Below are 19,897 nucleotides of genomic sequence, written 5' to 3'. Positions count from 1 at the left end.
TACTAAACTTTAAGTTAACTTGGTATTATCAAATGTATTATACATTTTCATTGTGGGAAAAGGGGGTCATAGTTAGCAACTGTGGTTTTCAGAGTACTGTGTGTTGGGCACACACAGGCATTTGAGACTGGAATCAGATTCAAAACCTAGAACCAGCGACCTCAGGAGTGTCCCAAATGCATGGTCTAGTTACCAATCCATGTACTTGGACACCTTTACCGCACATATGTGTGAATCTCTTTCACTAAATAGATGTGAGTTTGTATGTTACAGTACAGAAACTTGAAATGCTCCTTTCACATTAACTTCATATTCCTTTAGAAAGCCATAGGCAGTTCCTATTTTCCATGCTTATATCTTATCTGCAAACATCAAGTCCAACTTTCACCCATTACATTTGTGCATCATGCCGAATAGAGCCTGGGAATGCCCATTCTCAAATAGATGTGGGTGGCTCTTAAAGTTTTTACCATTGAATAAACACTCAAATCAAAAGTATAACACAATTATCCAAGTCGTTTGCAAGGAGCAAAACCCGGCCCAGAGATGCACCACTATAAGCACAACGTCAGTGCACACTTTTTGAGAAACAACACAGTGATTTACAAAACACTAAACACACTTGCATTCATTACGACACAGAAGAATATCAAGATGACACTTCCTTCCAATTCCAAAGCACCGACTGTCAAATTACCACACCTATGAGCCAATTGCTAAAACACAGCCATCAAGTGCGAAAAAACACATTAGTGCTAACATTTCTTTATGATTGAATAAACACTAAATTCAAAAGCATTACACAATTATCCAAACTGTATACTCAAGGAGCAAAACCTGGCCCAGATTTGCACCACTATAAGCTAAATGTCAGCCTCACACTGTTTGCCAACCATTACACACAGTGATTTGCAAAACACCAAACACATTTATATTATTGCACACAGATATATATCAAGATGTCACTTCCTTGCAATTCCAAAGCAGTGACTGACAAATAACCACCCCTATGAGTAATGCAATTGCTTACAGTTTTTCTCGATTGTTTACCGTTTTTTAAGATTGGATAAACGCTAAAATCAAACGTATTACACAATTATCAACACCTTAACTCAAGGAGCAAATCAACGTCTCAGAATTGCACCACTATAAGCACATGTCAACATCTCACTTTTTGCGAAACAATACACACAAGTGATTTGCAAAACACTGAACACACTTGAATGCTTTAGACACAGAAGTATATCAAGAGGTCACTTCCTTGCAATTCCAAAACATTGACTGTCAAATGACCACACCTATGAGCCTGTCAAATAAACAGAGCCATTACAGTTTTTTACAATTGCTAAAACACATTCTTGAAACAGTCACTCATGTTCTCTAAACTCTAAACACAAAACCTCATCTTCAAGCACTATTTACAAAACCTCTGAATCCTCTTGCAAAATGAAACTTTTGCCTCAAAACAGTTTTACCTGTGCTCAAAATCAAACACTGCTGTCAAATCATAAACAAAGTGTTCAAAATGATATACACTTTCAATCAGTCAGTAAACAATACACCACAAAATAGAAAACACACTGTTCAAAACATATAGTTCTCAGGGAGAAGTACAGGTATAGTATAGTTCTCAGGGAGAAGTACATTTCATATTTATCTATCATTGACTTTTGATGAATGAAAACATGTTCTCTCTCATAGTAGCTATACAAATGTATCAAAAATAACTACTTTGCTTTGCTCCTATTTGTGTTGGTTCTTTCTCCTTCTTGTACCCCTATAGTACTGTACCCTGCATCTCACAGCTCACAGCCCACTCTTGTTCTTCGTTGATATGAACCTACAACCAGTCAAAGTCTATTGAGCAATCAGTACTGTTACTGTACCAAATAGAAAGCACAATGTTCAGGGCCATACAACTTGTTTTCGTTTTGTCCTTATACAGCCTACAATGCACTGTAGGCCTACTACAATATACACTACCACAGTAAAAGGGACACAAATCAAAGGAGTCAACCTGGTGTTTACTTGTCCTCCTCCCCTCACATTGTTTCTTCTATTCATTCTCAGACTTTCTCCTTCCCACCTTCAACAACCTGTTTGCTCCCTAAACTGGCTCATATTGGTTGTGTCACATCATTTGATACAAGTTAAATACATTTTGAGTGGTTGTGTTCAATCAATGACATTTGTTCTCTATTTGTATTTGATTGTTGCCACTTGTGTTTACCAGTATGGATGACATGTGAATTAGAGTGCCGAATGTGTTTTAAGACTGAGAATGTGTTTAGAGTTTTGCTGAAAAGTCTAAGTGAGACCTGCAAATTGTGTTTTGCCATGAGAAATAGTTTAAGGTATTGACAACAGACTGCACAATTAGCTTCATGAGTTCAGGCAACTGAGAACTTTGTTCAGCCAGTGGGTTTTAGTGTTTTAGCAATTGTAAAAAACTGTAATTGACACACAGCTGATGTATGTTGGGTATATTGGGTCAACCACAGCTGATTCCAGTCTGGCTTAGAATCAATGGCATTACTTAGGTATACAGTAAAAGGAGGACTTTGAGGAATGATGTTTTTGGAAACAGAAACCGAAAAAGATGTCTGGACGAGGAAGAGTTAGAGCAAGGGGCCCAGGGAGAAGAGCAGGCCCAGTGAGAGGAGCAGTGAGAGGTGTAGTAGTGAGAGGAGCAGGAGTAGTGAGAGGAGCAGGAGAAGTGAGAGGAGCAGGAGTAGTGAGAGGTGCAGGAGAAGTGAGAGGAGCAGGAGTAGTGAGAGGAGCAGGAGTAGTGAGAGGAGCAGGAGTTGTGAGAGGAGCAGGTCCAGGGAGAAGAGCAGGCCTAAGGAGAGGGCAAGGTAGAGGTATAAGAATGCGTGGTGGTGGCATTCTAAGGGCTACAAGGGCAGTAGTGAGTGATGGAATTCGTGCCATGTGATAAACCACGGTCTTTCACTAAGAGAGGCTGGTGAAAGAGTACAGCCCAATTTGAGGCGGTCAACGGTTGCGTCAATTATACGCATCTTTCAACAAACCAACAGGTAAGTTTGCATTTTACATGGATTGTTTCTATTCTCACTTGACATGTCAATGAGGCCATACAGTAATGCATATGTTGATGTTTTTTGTCCCTCAAAAGAATGCAACGTCTTCCTCCCTCTGGGGGAAGAGGAAAGCTCCTCAATCATCAACAAGAGCTTGCCATAGTAGATATGGTTGTTGCAAATAATGCAATTAAACTGCATGAGATTCAAAGCAGAATTTTGGAGGAGCAAGAGATATTTCACAATATCAATAGCATCAGCCTCGCAACCATTACGCGGACATTGTCCAAACACAGAGTGCGGATGAAACAGCTCTACACTGCTCCCTTTGAGAGGAACAGTGAGCGAGTCAAGGTGTATCGCCTTGGATAACATCAGATGCGATGTGGATGAAAACTTGTGGCCTAACCCTGAAGATCGCAGGGATTAGATAAAGGAATGTTGTGGTTTTTTTTAGTTCTCCCTTTTTACTGGGCTTTTTGCTGTTGCTTTTTTGTTCATGGATATTTTGTTAACTTTAAACAATACTGTAAAACGTTTTCTGTTGTATCATACTAAACAGTATTTCTACTATACCTCCTAGAGTAAACAGTGAAGAAAAAAAAAAAACTGATTCGCTTTTTACTGGAATGCTTTTGAATGTGAACATTACATGTGGATATACAGTTCCCAACCAAAACATTTGGCGCAAAAAAACAGTGGATTGCATGTTTTGCATGCAAATACCTGTAAAACTGAAACATAAAAGTTTATGCAGTTTTTGTAATGTCGACAATAGCCAGTATTTTGAAACCTGGTGTACTTTGATTGGCTGCATGTTCCTTGTGAAGTGAAAACAAGAGTTATTCTTTGAAAGAATAATTTCATTTTGAGTCAGATGTCCAGTGTTTTGGTAAAGTTAGTGTGTGCAGAGAAAGATGTCTTCTATTTTGAAATGAAGAGTATATAGTTAACAAAATGTGCTTTTGAGAAGAAAATGATCTATTTGGCCAATTGTGTTTTGTAGGTGTAAGTCTGTGTTAAGAGTTTAGAAAAAGTATTTTAAGTATAGGTAAGCGCTCGTTAGCGATGGAAAAAATACTGTAAGGTATTGACAAGACTGCCCAATTAGCTTCATGAGTTCAGGCAACTGAGAACTTTGTTCAGCCAGTGGGTTTTAGTGTTTTAGCAATTGTAAAAAACTGTATGTGCGCAAACACATGACAGCTTAATTGTAGACACACCAAACAGGTTTACATTTTTTTACGATCGGATACACACTAAAATCAAAAGTATTACACAATTATCAAAACCTTCACTCAAGGAGCAAAACAACGGCTCAGATCTGCACAACTATAAGCACATTTAAACATCACACTTTTTTGCGAAACCATACACACAAGTGATTTGCAAAGCACTAAACACAGTTTTATGCTTTAGACACAGACGTACATCAAGAGGTCACTTCCTTGCAATTCCAAAACACTCTGTCAAGTTTATGAGCCGGTCGAATTAAAACAGCCATCAAGTGCCCAAACACATGATTGCTAACAGTTTTGTACGATCGGATACACACAATTTTGACTGCTCGGTTTTATTTTTCAATCTCCTCACACAATAAGCACAACCACACCCAATGAGCAAAAACATCAGATCCATTGCAAAATGAAACACTCTTGTAAAATCTATACACTCATTTAACCAAAACCATATTTTGTTACCATATGAAACACACACATTGCATATACTGAATTATGTTTGTACCACTTACACACTTCTGTTATAAACCTAAAACACTTTTAGCAATACTACTTCTCAGTGATTAGAGTAGTGTAAGTGAAGTACACAGAGAAAGTGAAAATACACAATACAGTAAAAACACTACACAAGACCAATGCTGAAAATATTATTTACGTAATTCTCTCTACTAGTGCAGTGCCCGTAGGAATTATGTAGTGTTAACAGACGTAGGTGTAGCTGTTGGGTAGTGTAATAGCAAGACATGTTTGCACTCCACATAGGTACAGGTTAGACTGAAGTAATACGGGGCACTTTTTACATATCATTATTTTGAGATCCGGGGCTAGAATCTCTGAGAACACTTTAATGTAAGACCATTGGTAACCAATAAGATTAAGATTTTTTAATGTATAGTTCGCGAAATATTTGTATTTTACCGTTTGCCGTGCATTGAAATGCATTGGGTTTAGCGTCGCTAAACCCAATGCACGACAAACGGTAAAATACAAATATCTCAAAAACTATAAATTCAAAAATCTTCAAAATCAAGGATGCACAGGTTCATGACATGCGTAAGCTACATGCGAAATATCATAACTAACGTATCTACCGTCAGGGAGATATGCCCTAGACAGACTACTCTGAAAGGTATGATGGTCCCATATGGTTTCCATTCAGACTGCACTTATTCAGATCAGAGTATTTCTATAGGAAACTCACCTTGTTTCACTGCCGTATGTAGTCTGTGTTTTCTTGTTCCAGTATGTGTAAATAATAAGCCACTTAGCTAATTGTCTTGTTGCAAAAACTGACAATCGAGTTTGACCATCCGGTTTTATAGGTTCTGAGCGTGACATAGCTTGTTTGATTGTGACGTAATTTCGGTGCACAGTGGGACTTGCTACGGGAAAAGATAACCCATTGTTTCCTACGGGAAACGGTAAAATACAAATATCTCGAAAACTATAAATTCAAAAATCTTCAAAATCAAGGATGCACAGGTTCATGACATGCGTAAGCTACATGAGAAATCTCATAACTAACGTATCTACCGTCAGGGAGATACGCCCTAGACAGACTGACACTCCACAAACCCACACACACACAGATTCCTGGATTTATAGATAGATATACCCAAATCAGTCAACATGGAGAATCGCAACAAAACATGTCCCAGTTTTCATGCTACTTCAGCAGTGTGCATAACACTGTAAGCTCAGCAAATATCAGACAAACGTGAAAAGATGTTTCCAGTACAGGTTACAATTCCATTTACAGTCAAAAAAAAAAAATCAGAAAAAATACAGTACAAATAAAGTTGCATTTTACCCTGATGTCTTTTTAGGACTTCAGGTTGCCAGTGTTGACTGAAAAACCTGATGGACATTGCTGTATTGAAAAGGGCATGGTCACCGATAATGTTCGCTTGAATTTCTCTGAGCCTGATAGCATTACGTATTTGCCAAAATCATGTTTACAGTATGATCTCTCTATCTTGTTCTTGCGTGAATATGGGCCTGTCCTCCTTTCAAGTTTACAGTATTTGATACATTTTGAGCACATTTTCCTCCTGCTTCAGGTCTTCCTCTTCCTCTACTTCCGACTTGACCTCAGCCTCATGGCATGGCCTCGGCCTCTTCCTCCTTCTCCTCCTCTGTGGATTCCCCCTCTCACCCTCACCACTTCTTCTGACTCCTTCCATTTTGGTTGAAGACAGATTACAGTTACTCATCTGCTGCATTTTTATAGTGCTTAAACCTGTTTGTTGTGTTTGGGCATTGAAGGCTGTGTTTATTTGACCGGCTCATACGTGTGGTAACTTGACAGAGCGTTTTGGAATTGTAAGGAAGTGACCTCTTGATACACGTCTGTGCCTAAAGCATAAAAGTGTGTTTAGTGCTTTGCAAATCACTTGTGTGTATGGTTTCGCAAAAAGTGTGATGTTGAAATGTTCTTATAGTTGTGCAGATCTGAGCCGTTGTTTTGCTCCTTGAGTGAAGGTTTTGATAATTGTGTTACACTTTTGATTTTAGTGTGTATCCGATTGTGCAAAAAAACTGCAATTGTAGACACAACAAACAGGTTTAAGCACTATAGAAATGCAGCAGATGAGTAACTGTAATCTGTCTTCAACCAAAATGGAAGGAATCAGAAGAAGAAGAAGAGTGAGGGTGAGAGGGGGAATCCACAGAGGAGGAGAAAGAGGAGGAGGAAGAGGAAGAGGCCGAGGCCATGCCATGAGGCCGAGGTCAAGGTGGAAGTAGAGGAAGAGGAAGACCTGAAGCAGGAGGAAAATGTGCTCAAAGAAGAAGAAGACCAAATGTATCAAATAAACTTGAAAGGAGGACAGGCCCATATTCACGCAAGAACAAGATAGAGAGATCATAAACATGCTTTTGGCAAATACGTAATGCTATCAGGCTCAGATAAATTCAAGCGAACATTATCGGTGACCATGCCATTTTCAATACAGTAATGTCCATCAGGTCTCTCAGTCAACACTGGCGACACTGACAAATCCTAAAAAGGCATCAGGGTAAAATGCAACTTTATTGGAAACATCTTTTCACCTTTGTCTGATATTTGCTGAGCTTACAGTGCTATGCACACTATTGAAGTAGCATGAACACTGGGACATGTTTTGTTGTGATTCTCCGTGTTGACATGTTGACTGATTTGGGTATATGGAGAGAATTACGTAAATCATATTTTCATCAGTCTTGGGTAGTGTTTTTACTGTATTGTGTATTTTCACTTTCTCTGTGTACTTCACTTACACTACTCTAATCACTGAGAAGTAGAATTGCTAAAAGTGTTTAAGGTTTATAACAGAAGTGTGTAAGTGGTACAAACAGAATTCAGTATATGCAATGTGTGTGTTTCATATGGTGACATTATAGTTTTGTTAAATGAGTGTATACATTTTACAAGAGTGTTTCAATTTGCAATGGATCTGATGTTTTTGCTCATCGGGTGTGTGGTTGTGCTTATTGTGTGAGAAGATTGAAAAACAAAACCAAGCAGTCAAAATTGTGTGTATCCGATCGTAAAAAACTGTAAATGAGTGTATAGATTTTACAAGAGTGTGTATCCGATCGTAAAAAACTCCAAACACTATAGAAATGCAGCAGATGAGTTACAGGTTTTTTTTATGATTGCTAAAACACATTTCTTGAAACAGTCACCCATTTTCTCAAAATTGTAAACTCAAAACCTCATCTTCAAGCACTATTTACAAATCCTCTGAATCCCCTTGCAAAATGAAACTTTCGCCTCAAAATCAACCACTGCTCTCAAATCATAATCAAAGTGATCGAAATGATATACACTTTCAAGCAGTGAGTAAACAATACACCAGAAAATAGAAAACACATTGTTCAAAACATATAGTTCTCAAGGAAAAGTACATGTTTAATCTCAAAACAAATTTCATATTTATCCGTCATCTTTTGATGAACAAAAACATGTTCTCTCATAGTAGCTAAAATTGTATCAGAAATTACTATTCTGCTTTGCTCTAATTTGTGTTGGTTCTTTCTCCTCCTTGTACCCCTATAGTACTGTACCCTGCATCTCACTACTCACAACGCACTTGTTCTTTGTTGATATGAACTCTTCAAAACACAACACAAAATTCTCTGCTTTAGACACAGATTTCAATTGTTAACCACACTTTCTTCAAAACACTAAACACCATCCTCTCTACTTTGCACACTTCATCAATGCGAAAACCTCCTTGTTTTCAGACAGAACCCACTGCTATTCAAATAGCAAAACTTCCATTTCCAAAGCTGTTGTGCAATTTTAAATCAAAACATAAGCTCCTGGTTTGGAGAACAATTTATGGCAACATTGCAGTGAGAGGTGACCAGAGAGGCAGAGGAGTGAGAGTAAGAGGAGGAGAAGGAGAATGAGTAAAAGGATGAAGAGGAAGAGCAAGAAAGAGAGCCATTACTGTATCTCTTTAGAGATTCAGGCCAATGTGTTCAACCATGAGGTCAACATGGGTTTGACCATACATGAGGCTGGCCAGAGGGTTCAACCAAACATAAGCCGCTTCTCAGTTGCATCCATTCTCCGGACATTCAGAAGAGATTCTCATGACACTTAACTTCATGAGAATATGATACGTGTTTGCAGTGGACATATTAAGGCCATGGAACTGGCTATAAAATGTTGAGTAAACGACATTCAAGGAACCGAGTCAGTAAAATGATCCCAACTTCCCATCAATATTTCTAAGCACAAATGTGAAGGTACACGGTGAGCCAGTATTCTGTGTATATGCTTTGTCTCCCTCCTTCACTGGCTGAAACCACCGTACTGAGAGCCAATCAATTTATAGCTTACCATGTGACATCAGGTCAAGCTTAGTTTGGTGTCGGCCGCTTTCTATCCTTCCCTTTCCCGCTTCTTCTCGAAAATCTTGAATTTCAATGGCCTTAATAAATCACTCTATTTTGTCAACGACTCTTATCTGCGAATAATGAGTCAAATTGAGCTGGTTGAGGAGTCAACTGGATATTTGTGTGACGTGTTTGGTAAAACAATGGATAACACCCACTGTTACGTAATCATTGTACTGAAATTGGTTACAATGTAACAAGCTTTTTATGTTTTTCGTCTTGAGATATTTTGTGAGTTGAAATGGAATGTAGATGGTTCATGAATTCAATGTATCTTTGTGTAACCTTATCAACGTGCATGTCACAATGCAGGTGTAATGCTTTTGAGAGACCCAAGGCGTTCCACATTAACAAAGCAAATATAAACGAAGCAGTTTTTTTCTCTCTCTCTTTTGACTGCAATTAACAATATGAGGTGCAAAATCATGTTTTTTTTTTTTTTTAGATTTGACCATCACCAGTGTAGGAAGAGATGCATTCAAATGAAATGTTGGGTGGCTCTTAAAAGAGCCTTTGTTTTACTACAAAGAGCAGCACGCGAAGCGCAATATTTACTTCTTTTTAGGGGCAGCCTTTTTCGCCTTGGTGGCTTTAGGCTTGGCCACCTTGGGTTTCGCTGCCTTAGCTTTCTTGGGGCTCTTAGCTGCCTTCTTGGGTGCGGCGGGCTTTTTGGCCTTCTTGGGGCTCTTCGTTGCCTTCTTGGGCGTAACGGGTTTCTTGGCTTTCTTCGGAGACTTCTTTGCAGCAGCTGCGGGCTTCTTTGCCACTGCCTTCTTGGGCTTCTTGGCTACAGCGGGCTTCTTTGCTGCCGGCTTCTTGGCTTTGACGGGAGCCTTCTTCGCAGGCTTCTTCACCTCTGCCTGTTTGTTCAGCTTGAAGGAGCCGGACGCGCCAGTTCCTTTCGTCTGAACCAGTGTGCCCTTTGAGACGAGACTCTTGATGGCCACCTTGACACGAGCGTTGTTCTTTTCCACATCGTATCCACCAGCGGCTAAAGCCTTCTTCAGGGCAGCCAGAGAAACTCCCTTCCTCTCTTTGGATGCAGTGATGGATTTGACGATAAGCTCGCCCACACTGGGTCCGGTTTTCTTGGGCCTTGGTGCCTTCTTCTTGGGAGACTTAGCAGGCGCGGCAGCTGGGGCAACTTCAGCCATAGTTTCGTGGTGTCTAACGATCAGAGTACGAGAGAATCGAGTGAACGAGTACCACGAGTCGCCAGCGGGTTGTATTTAAGATAGGCATGAGAACCGTTGAGACTCAACTGAAAGAGCTCTCCATTCCTCTCTTCCGTGATGGACTCGCTTGTGTTTTCTCCACTCGCATTTTGTAACAAAATGTGTCTAACGAAACAAAATGTGCGGATATGAAGATGTCGGTTGTGAAGTTCACACCTTGCACTTTAAAGCAAACTTAAATTACCTCGCATTTTCACCCTTTCCGTGTTTCAACGAACAGAGAACCGTAGAAGTGACAGGGGCGTCGTGGCAACCCATATTTCTTTTCTGAGGAAAACTCCTCTAAAAAAGTTGTAAAATCATTTGGCATTTGCACCTCGGTGAGCAATAGAACAAACCATGGACCTCTATGACCCGTATAATCGGTAATAAAGTACCCTGTGCGAATCTGTGCTTTTCAGATGGGATCTGTTTGGACTTAGTGAAACACATGGCTGCCAGACATATTCGGCCGATCCGACATCACAGCAGACACACATCCTAATGGGAATGCAGACATTTTGAACATTTATTGGAAACAAACACTTTGAACACTTTCGTAAATACAGATACATTTAAAGACAATCAAAGTTGTAGCCCATATGGTCGAATACAGTTCGTGCCTTTGGGACGATTTCAGGTTTGTACTATACTGAACCCAAAAATGAGCGGTGACCATACCATTTTCAATAATGTCCATCATGTCTCTCAGTCAACACTGGCACTCATTCTGGAAAGAAAAAAAAAAAAAAACGTATTTGTACTGTATTTTCAGATCTTTTATTTTAGTTTTACTGCAATTGTAACCTGGATACAGAATATGTTGGTCTGATATTTGTTGAGCTTAAAGTGTTATGCACACTACTGTAATAGCATGACAACTGGGAAACTCGTTGTTGTGATTCTCAATGTTGACTGGTTTTGGGTGTATGGAGAGAAATTAATTATATTTTCCGCAGCATTGGTCTTGTGGTGAATGTATTGTATATTTGCACTTTCTCTGTGTACTTCTCTTACACTACCCTAATCACTGAGAAGTAGAAATGCGACATCTGCTTATAGTGGTGCAAATCTGGGCATATGTTTTGCTCCTTGAGTGTAAGGTTTTGTTCATTGTGTAATACTTTTGATTTGAGTGTTTATGCAATCGTACAAAACTTTGGTGAATGTATTGTATATTTGCACTTTTCCTGTGTCGTTCACTTACACTCTAATCACTGAGGTGTAGAATTGCTAAAAGTGTTTTAGGTTTGGAGCAGCAGTGTGTTACTGGTACAAACAGAATTACAGTGTTTCACACAAAAAACTTCATGTACCAATCAGTCGACCCAATTTGGCATTTCTTCACACTCCCTTATCTGTATAGACTCTGACTTTCCTGCTTTACACTCTAATGTCAATTACACATCACCTGGTCAAATCACTACACACAATGTTCAGTTGTTGCAGACACTTTTCAAGTAAAATCTCAAAGCAACAACAACACACAAATATAAACATTCAGGTCAGTTGCCTGTGATGTGGATAATGCCCCCCTGCCCGACAGGAACCGTAGGCATGTTGTGAAAAAAACGATAAGTTATATGTTTCATGCGTGTGTGTGTGTGTGTGTGTGTGTGTGTGTGTGTGTGTGTGTGTGTGTGTGTGTGTGTGTGTGTGTGTTTGTGTGTCTGAGTGTGTGTGTGTATGTGTGTGTGTTTTAGTGTGTTTGTGGTAACGCAATTTGTTTTGATAAATTAGTGTATTGTTTTTAGATGCATGTTTAATTTTGCAAAGGATGTGAATTGTTCTACTAATTGGGTGTGTGGTGGTGCTAATTGTGTGTAGTGTTTTGAAAAACAGGGCCCTGTTTTCAAAAATGTGCTTCTGCAATCAAGAAAAAACTGTAATGATATTGTTCCATACATCATGGTATAGTGTAGGCGTGGATGGGTTACAGGACTGAGAGGAAGTTTAACGATAAGAGATATTACTTGCAGGTGTACATGTTATAAGATTGCATGCCTTTGAATCATCAGGTATTTCCGTTGGATTGCCTACACACTAAACCCTGCCTCACTAGCAAGGCACAATAGACTTACACAGACTGAACTATAAGTCCCACTTGGTCCAGGTCATACTCTTTTCTACGCCATGCACTTCACTATTCCCCATCGCAGCAGACATCAACATAGGAGAAGAGGAGGACAGTTTCACAAAGAAAATAAGTTTCTCTAACTGTGACACAGAGAAAAACACCATTTAATGTTTAAAATCTCCCTGAGCCTTGCCATGCTGATTTTGATGATTATTTTTTCAGAAAAATGCAGGGGGCTGGATATCCCCCCTTCATCTGCAGTTGGCTGTGCGTAACGACGAGGAGTTGAACAAATTACTTTGTGGTGTCACCATCGCACAAGGTGGTGTGTTAGGCTCAGAGCTTGGGGTTAACTTACACTTTCTACTCCCCTTATATTTGATGGCAGTAGTTACTAGTTACGATTTTACACAAGCTTTTAAAATCCAACAAATTGTTAAAGAAGGCTTCTCATGTCTTACAAATAGAAGGGTGCAGTCTCAGATTTCAAATGTTCATGAATTGTTAACAGCTCCACCAAATAGTGATTTTCCCTCTAAATGTCTCACATTGCTTAAGTCAATAAACGTTCCAATGATCTCACATCTCACCAAAAGTGAAAGACTAGTTAAAAGGTGAAAGAACAGATTGTGGCGATACATACGTGGAGTAGCAATAGTTTCAAACGTTTCAAAAAGTTAAACGAGACTTTGACTCATTGTTTTAATATGGGCCACCATAGACCCTGAACAACTAGAGGCTCACAAAAATCTCAACAATGGGCATCAACAGGACGTTTCTGAATGTATAGTTAACCTTATGTCACCTCGACAATTATTATGTTGTTTATACATTGGCTGAGGTAGTTTGGTCTTTCTGGCTGTGTCCAGACAACCCAATGGTAGTACATTGAGTGTCTAAATATAGTGTGTTTATGTTCAAGTATGTATCAAAATCAAGCTAGGCTGCTAGTGTTTACATAAATGCAAGTAACATGAATGGCATTGACCAGTGCCTGCTACACCAGTTATTAAAGAAAACAACATAAAGTCCTTTTCTGATAGGTGTATGTGCCAATTGGTGGGGGGGCAGAGTGGCACTTTAAGCAACTTGGAATGAACTTTTAAAAAGTAATTGGGTGGCTCTTAAAAGAGCCTTTGTTTGATAGTTTAGAGGTCAGATTTACTTGGACTTCTCGGTCTTCTTGGGCAGGAGCACAGCCTGGATATTGGGCAGTACACCACCCTGAGCGATGGTCACTCCGCCGAGCAGCTTGTTCAACTCCTCGTCGTTGCGCACAGCCAGCTGCAGATGGCGGGGAATGATACGACTCTTCTTGTTGTCACGGGCAGCGTTGCCGGCCAACTCGAGAATCTCAGCAGTCAGATACTCGAGCACTGCAGCCATGTAGACCGGAGCACCAGCACCAACACGATGAGCATAGTTGCCCTTGCGGAGCAGCCTGTGAACACGGCCCACGGGGAACTGGAGTCCAGCCCTGGAGGAGCGAGTCTTGGCCTTTGCTCTAGCCTTTCCACCGGTTTTGCCTCTGCCGCTCATTTTAGGAGTTGTATGGGTTCTTCCGAATACTGAAGTGTAGCAAAACGGGGAGGGGAGTGTATTTATTCTCCTCAAGCTCAGCGTTGCTCATTGCCTCAGTGGTTGAGGCGAGAATACTGAGAGCCAATCAACGTGTAGGTCCTGCGGGAAGACAAACGTTGCTTCATTTTGGCGCCTGCTGGATATCCTCCTTTCCTTTTGTGCGTGATCTCCAAAATCACTGAATATTTTAACGCATGCAATAGTTAAAACGACACCTTCCAGTTTAGGTTGCAGCTTGGTTTCCAGATATGTCAGTTCAATGGTCACAATAATCACAAAGTCCCAGAATCTCCATGTATTGCGAACACCTTTAAAATGGAACAAACTGAAGTGGTTAGGTGATACAAAGTATCTAATGGACCGGCTTGTAATCATGTTTGAATGATACAAAAATAACAACGATGAGCAGAATTCTGCAAGCATATTTCAATTTTTTGGGGATCCGTCAGCTGTATTTAATTTAAATAGAATTTAATAGCTTATTAAAGATGTATTAACAACACACTGTTTATTTATTATCAGCCACTCTGGCTAAACTTCACTTAAAGATTAACTTTTCTTTCTGGCTCTAAAGCAGGTGAATACATACTGCCATACCATGTGTGTTCATTGCTTAATTGGTTGGTGGGGATTTAAAACCTTGATAGACTTTACATCTTCAGCTGAAAATATTGCAAACGTAGCTTGAGCTTGAAGCATACATTACTCATTACGACCAATTGTTTTTATAGGAACAATGCATTTGAAAGACCGCACACCATCATGGGTAGTTGGCTAGCGAGAAAGAGGGTTACATACACCACTTTAAAGACAGATCCCGTAGCCTTACTATGAAAACAACTATTATAAAATGGACTGTATGGGTTACAAAGAGTCGAGCTCCCAAAGGCCATGGATCCTTTTAGTGGTTCGGTCGGTCATAATAGTTACATTTTAGACAAAGAGGATTGGATATAACCGTCCACTTAAATTCTATGTACTTTGAATACTGAATGACGTGTCAAGGTGACGTACAATTTGCTGCATGTACGCGCCAACACCAGTAGAGAAAAGTAGGAGGGACGGACGAGGAGGAGTGTTTATAGTCTTCAAACAGGTCCTCCAGATGGATATAAGACCTCGTACAACACGCTGAGGTGCACACATTGCTGTAAAACTAAAACAGTGACAATGAGTGGAAGAGGCAAAGGAGGAAAAGGACTCGGTAAAGGGGGCGCCAAGCGTCATCGTAAGGTTCTTCGTGATAACATCCAGGGCATCACTAAGCCCGCAATCAGGCGTCTTGCTCGTCGTGGCGGTGTGAAGCGTATCTCTGGCCTCATCTACGAGGAGACCCGTGGTGTGCTGAAGGTGTTCCTGGAGAACGTCATCCGTGATGCCGTCACCTACACCGAGCATGCCAAGAGAAAGACCGTGACCGCAATGGATGTCGTCTATGCTCTGAAACGCCAGGGTCGTACTCTGTACGGTTTTGGAGGTTAATAATCTTTCACCTCATTCTGAGACAAAGGCTCTTTTAAGAGCCACCCAAATACTTACGTAAAACATGATTCCAATTGCGTTTATATTGAAAAATGGGAATGTTCAATACCAATGTGTGGTGTAAGATGTCAACTATGGCGCACTAATACTGAATATAACCTACAATGCACAACACGGCCAACAGCCACTGTAAATGCATAATTATTTATTTTAGTGAGCCTTCTCCTGTTAGGTTCATTGTAAATGTATTCCCACTGATTTCATAGCTTTACTGCTTAATGATAAGCATGGCTATATCCCCACATGCAATACCAAGTTCAAAAGTACAATTGTATGAGCTGATCCACGTTATATGGAAGTGGCGAATATACCAAGAGTAGTGTGTTTGCAAAAGTATTGTGAGGCAATGTAAAATGCAGGCCATTGCCAGGGAACTCAAAAGTCAATGAAAAAAACAATCTCACCAACAAAATCCCACGAAGATACTCTGGGGCCCCCTACAAAGTCATACACGGCAAATCTTTTTTGAGTTTTTCCTAATCTGTTTGGGATAACATAGGACATACAGGACAACTGAAAAAAAAACTGTAACTCCCATAACAGGGAGCACTCCTATGGAAACCAAATTTGAACCAATAATCAAACCAATAATCAAATTCACATCTTAGTCTTTTTGACATGTAGATATTCTAACTGAAGAAAAAAAACGATTCAGTTATTGAGTCATATGCTGCAACTCACTTTCATGGATGCACGTATAGGCTACTTGAATCTCTCCTATAAAGACTTTGTCAGTGTTTACGATGCAGATTTATTGAAAATATGTATCACTAACAATGAGGCTTAATTAATGCCGCAGGTCTCGTATATTGACTTCATTTTGGTCATGCCAAGGTAGCTCAGAAAGTGCGGGAAGATGACAAAAGAAGGGGAAGTGCGGACTAAACTATCTTTCTGTGGTCAGAGCGGGCTTAGTAGACGGACCCGCCCCTGCGCTTCAAAGTAACCAACCATCGTCTGGGATTCTGGTCATGGCTGGCCTAGGTGAAATATTAGCATAGAGTGCTGTATATATAGAGGTGGCACGACTGCATGCAGTACCGCAGTTCTGTCTGAATCCTCATACAGAAAGCATCATGCCTGAGCCAGCAAAGCCCGCCCCGAAGAAGGGCTCCAAGAAAGCCGTGACCAAGACCACAGCCAAAGGCGGCAAGAAGCGCCGAAAGACCAGGAAGGAAAGCTATGCCATCTACGTGTACAAGGTCCTGAAGCAGGTCCATCCCGACACTGGCATCTCCTCCAAGGCCATGGGCATCATGAACTCTTTCGTGAACGACATCTTCGAGCGTATCGCTGGAGAGTCTTCCCGTTTGGCTCACTACAACAAGCGTTCCACCATCACCTCCAGGGAGATCCAGACTGCAGTGCGTCTGCTTCTGCCCGGCGAGCTTGCTAAGCACGCCGTGTCTGAGGGAACCAAGGCCGTCACCAAGTACACCAGCTCCAAGTAAAGCGTTTTACGCTTTTCAACCCAAAGGCTCTTTTAAGAGCCACCCACATTGTCTTTGAAAAGCAGTTCCAACATAATCAAAATCTCCTTATGTTTTCAGGATGTTCCTCTAGAGAGGGTTGCGCCTACCTTGTTTCGGAAAATCACATAAGACTCCACTATCACACATTTTTGTAATATGAACGATGATCAAACCGAATTCTGAGCTCGAAATACGCACCTTGTGCGCATTTTTAATGTTGTACGTCAACTGCAGCCTAATTCTAAAACCGAAACGACATATGTGGAGCAGTTTTGCAATGCAGAGAACACAAACTGCAACACACTGCACTATACAATAAGTTTGCGTGTAGATGACTCGATACACTGGCCGCAACAACGTAACACAAAAAAAAAAAACCCAACGGTTCCAGATGTTGCACTCGTCTTTTTTTGTCAACAACAGGCGTGTGACAGGGAGTTGCAGAGTACGTCGCAAATGTTTAGGAACATTGTTTTGCATATGGTGCTGTCTTCCATCAGATGTAGTTCTTGGTATCGCTTCACCTTAGTCTTTAACTTCGGTTCTGACTGATCTTGAAACAAATACAACTGCAGTTATCATGTTATAGCTTAAATTTGTATGCACTCACTATTTTTATTTTATATTTATTTGATTTAAATTGTTTGGCATCACTGTGCACGTACATCCGTTGCTGTTCAGCACGTTGAGCTGCATTGTTCTGTATGAAAGGTGCTATACAAATATAAAGGTTATTAGTAATACTACTACTATATGCCCTACACATAGTGTATATGGTAAAAAGAATTTTCGGTCATTCTAGCGTCGGCTTTCAACCGTGACTTCTACTGGGGGGCTAAACATACTGTATGGTAGTAGCTAGAGTATAGTATGTGCGTGGGCTATTAAATAGCGTGTGTACCAACACTGGATGGAAAATGAGCTTTCATGAGTTATTTAGGTGGCTCTTAAAAGAGCCGTTTGTTTTTCTTGACGTTGTCGGGATCAACTTAAGCACGCTCCCCGCGGATGCGACGGGCCAGCTGGATGTCTTTGGGCATGATGGTCACCCTCTTGGCGTGGATGGCGCACAGGTTGGTGTCCTCAAACAGACCAACCAGGTAAGCCTCGCTGGCCTCCTGAAGAGCCATGACAGCAGAGCTCTGGAAGCGCAGATCGGTTTTGAAGTCCTGGGCAATTTCCCTGACCAGACGCTGGAAAGGCAGCTTGCGGATCAGCAGCTCAGTGGACTTCTGGTAACGACGGATCTCTCTCAGAGCCACTGTGCCGGGCCTGTAACGATGGGGCTTCTTCACTCCGCCGGTGGCTGGTGCGCTCTTACGAGCAGCCTTGGTGGCGAGCTGCTTTCGCGGAGCCTTTCCTCCGGTGGACTTACGGGCGGTTTGCTTCGTTCTTGCCATTGCAAAGTCTGCTTCAATGCTAGGAGTATGCCAGTACGCAAGCAAGCAGGGTATTTATAGGTTACAACCTCGACCAGCCCCCTGATGACGTTTACTTGCTGGCTACCGCTGATTGGTATTCAACGCCCTGATTCCGGTGGCGCCTAAAATTCAAAGTACAAAGCCCTTCTCCTACTCTACGAGCGTTTTTGCCTTAATTCAGAAATTCGTTCAGTATATAGACGCTTGACGTACAAAATGTATAATCTTATCCAACAACAACGCAAGAAGTGTTTGCTTGCATTTTTAATGTACATATTTGCCAATATCTTTATATTCACTGGCAGTCAATGCCTTATGATACTAAACTTTAAGTTAACTTGGTATTATCAAATGTATTATACATTTTCATTGTGGGAAAAGGGGGTCATAGTTAGCAACTGTGGTTTTCAGAGTACTGTGTGTTGGGCACACACAGGCATTTGAGACTGGAATCAGATTCAAAACCTAGAACCAGCGACCTCAGGAGTGTCCCAAATGCATGGTCTAGTTACCAATCCATGTACTTGGACACCTTTACCGCACATATGTGTGAATCTCTTTCACTAAATAGATGTGAGTTTGTATGTTACAGTACAGAAACTTGAAATGCTCCTTTCACATTAACTTCATATTCCTTTAGAAAGCCATAGGCAGTTCCTATTTTCCATGCTTATATCTTATCTGCAAACATCAAGTCCAACTTTCACCCATTACATTTGTGCATCATGCCGAATAGAGCCTGGGAATGCCCATTCTCAAATAGATGTGGGTGGCTCTTAAAGTTTTTACCATTGAATAAACACTCAAATCAAAAGTATAACACAATTATCCAAGTCGTTTGCAAGGAGCAAAACCCGGCCCAGAGATGCACCACTATAAGCACAACGTCAGTGCACACTTTTTGAGAAACAACACAGTGATTTACAAAACACTAAACACACTTGCATTCATTACGACACAGAAGAATATCAAGATGACACTTCCTTCCAATTCCAAAGCACCGACTGTCAAATTACCACACCTATGAGCCAATTGCTAAAACACAGCCATCAAGTGCGAAAAAACACATTAGTGCTAACATTTCTTTATGATTGAATAAACACTAAATTCAAAAGCATTACACAATTATCCAAACTGTATACTCAAGGAGCAAAACCTGGCCCAGATTTGCACCACTATAAGCTAAATGTCAGCCTCACACTGTTTGCCAACCATTACACACAGTGATTTGCAAAACACCAAACACATTTATATTATTGCACACAGATATATATCAAGATGTCACTTCCTTGCAATTCCAAAGCAGTGACTGACAAATAACCACCCCTATGAGTAATGCAATTGCTTACAGTTTTTCTCGATTGTTTACCGTTTTTTAAGATTGGATAAACGCTAAAATCAAACGTATTACACAATTATCAACA

General features: G+C 40.7%; 5 protein-coding genes across 5 annotated transcripts; 2 read left to right on the top strand and 3 right to left on the bottom strand.

Moving 5' to 3' along the window:
* Window positions 1-9,717: 9,717 nt before the first annotated feature.
* LOC308378883 (histone H1-like) lies at window positions 9,718-10,320 on the bottom strand (the record flags this gene model as incomplete). Its single annotated transcript, XM_080855892.1, has 1 exon — window positions 9,718-10,320. One exon carries the CDS (start codon window positions 10,318-10,320, stop codon window positions 9,718-9,720), a length of 603 nt encoding a protein of 200 aa, XP_080712018.1.
* Window positions 10,321-13,234: 2,914 nt separating this feature from the next.
* Window positions 13,235-13,996, bottom strand: LOC308383198 (histone H2A-like; the record flags this gene model as incomplete). Its single annotated transcript, XM_080860816.1, has 1 exon — window positions 13,235-13,996. One exon carries the CDS (start codon window positions 13,994-13,996, stop codon window positions 13,619-13,621), a length of 378 nt encoding a protein of 125 aa, XP_080716942.1. The 3' UTR covers window positions 13,235-13,618.
* Window positions 13,997-15,208: 1,212 nt separating this feature from the next.
* On the top strand, window positions 15,209-15,586 carry LOC308382989 (histone H4; the record flags this gene model as incomplete). The annotated part of the gene is made up of 1 exon (XM_080860547.1): window positions 15,209-15,586. The coding sequence occupies one exon, from the start codon at window positions 15,209-15,211 to the stop codon at window positions 15,518-15,520; it is 312 nt and encodes a 103-aa protein (XP_080716673.1). The 3' UTR covers window positions 15,521-15,586.
* Window positions 15,587-16,656: 1,070 nt separating this feature from the next.
* LOC308378917 (histone H2B 1/2-like) lies at window positions 16,657-17,031 on the top strand (the record flags this gene model as incomplete). Its single annotated transcript, XM_080855939.1, has 1 exon — window positions 16,657-17,031. The coding sequence occupies one exon, from the start codon at window positions 16,657-16,659 to the stop codon at window positions 17,029-17,031; it is 375 nt and encodes a 124-aa protein (XP_080712065.1).
* A 1,010-nt stretch (window positions 17,032-18,041) lies between these two features.
* LOC308378906 (histone H3.2) lies at window positions 18,042-18,452 on the bottom strand (the record flags this gene model as incomplete). The annotated part of the gene is made up of 1 exon (XM_080855928.1): window positions 18,042-18,452. One exon carries the CDS (start codon window positions 18,450-18,452, stop codon window positions 18,042-18,044), a length of 411 nt encoding a protein of 136 aa, XP_080712054.1.
* Between the last annotated feature and the right edge of the window lie 1,445 nt (window positions 18,453-19,897).

This window comes from Sprattus sprattus (assembly GCF_963457725.1).
Source record: "Sprattus sprattus genome assembly, chromosome: 1".
In the NCBI taxonomy this organism is placed as follows: domain Eukaryota; kingdom Metazoa; phylum Chordata; class Actinopteri; order Clupeiformes; family Clupeidae; genus Sprattus; species Sprattus sprattus.
Note: the sequence above shows the minus strand (reverse complement) of the source record. Positions and strands in the feature narration are given on the sequence as shown.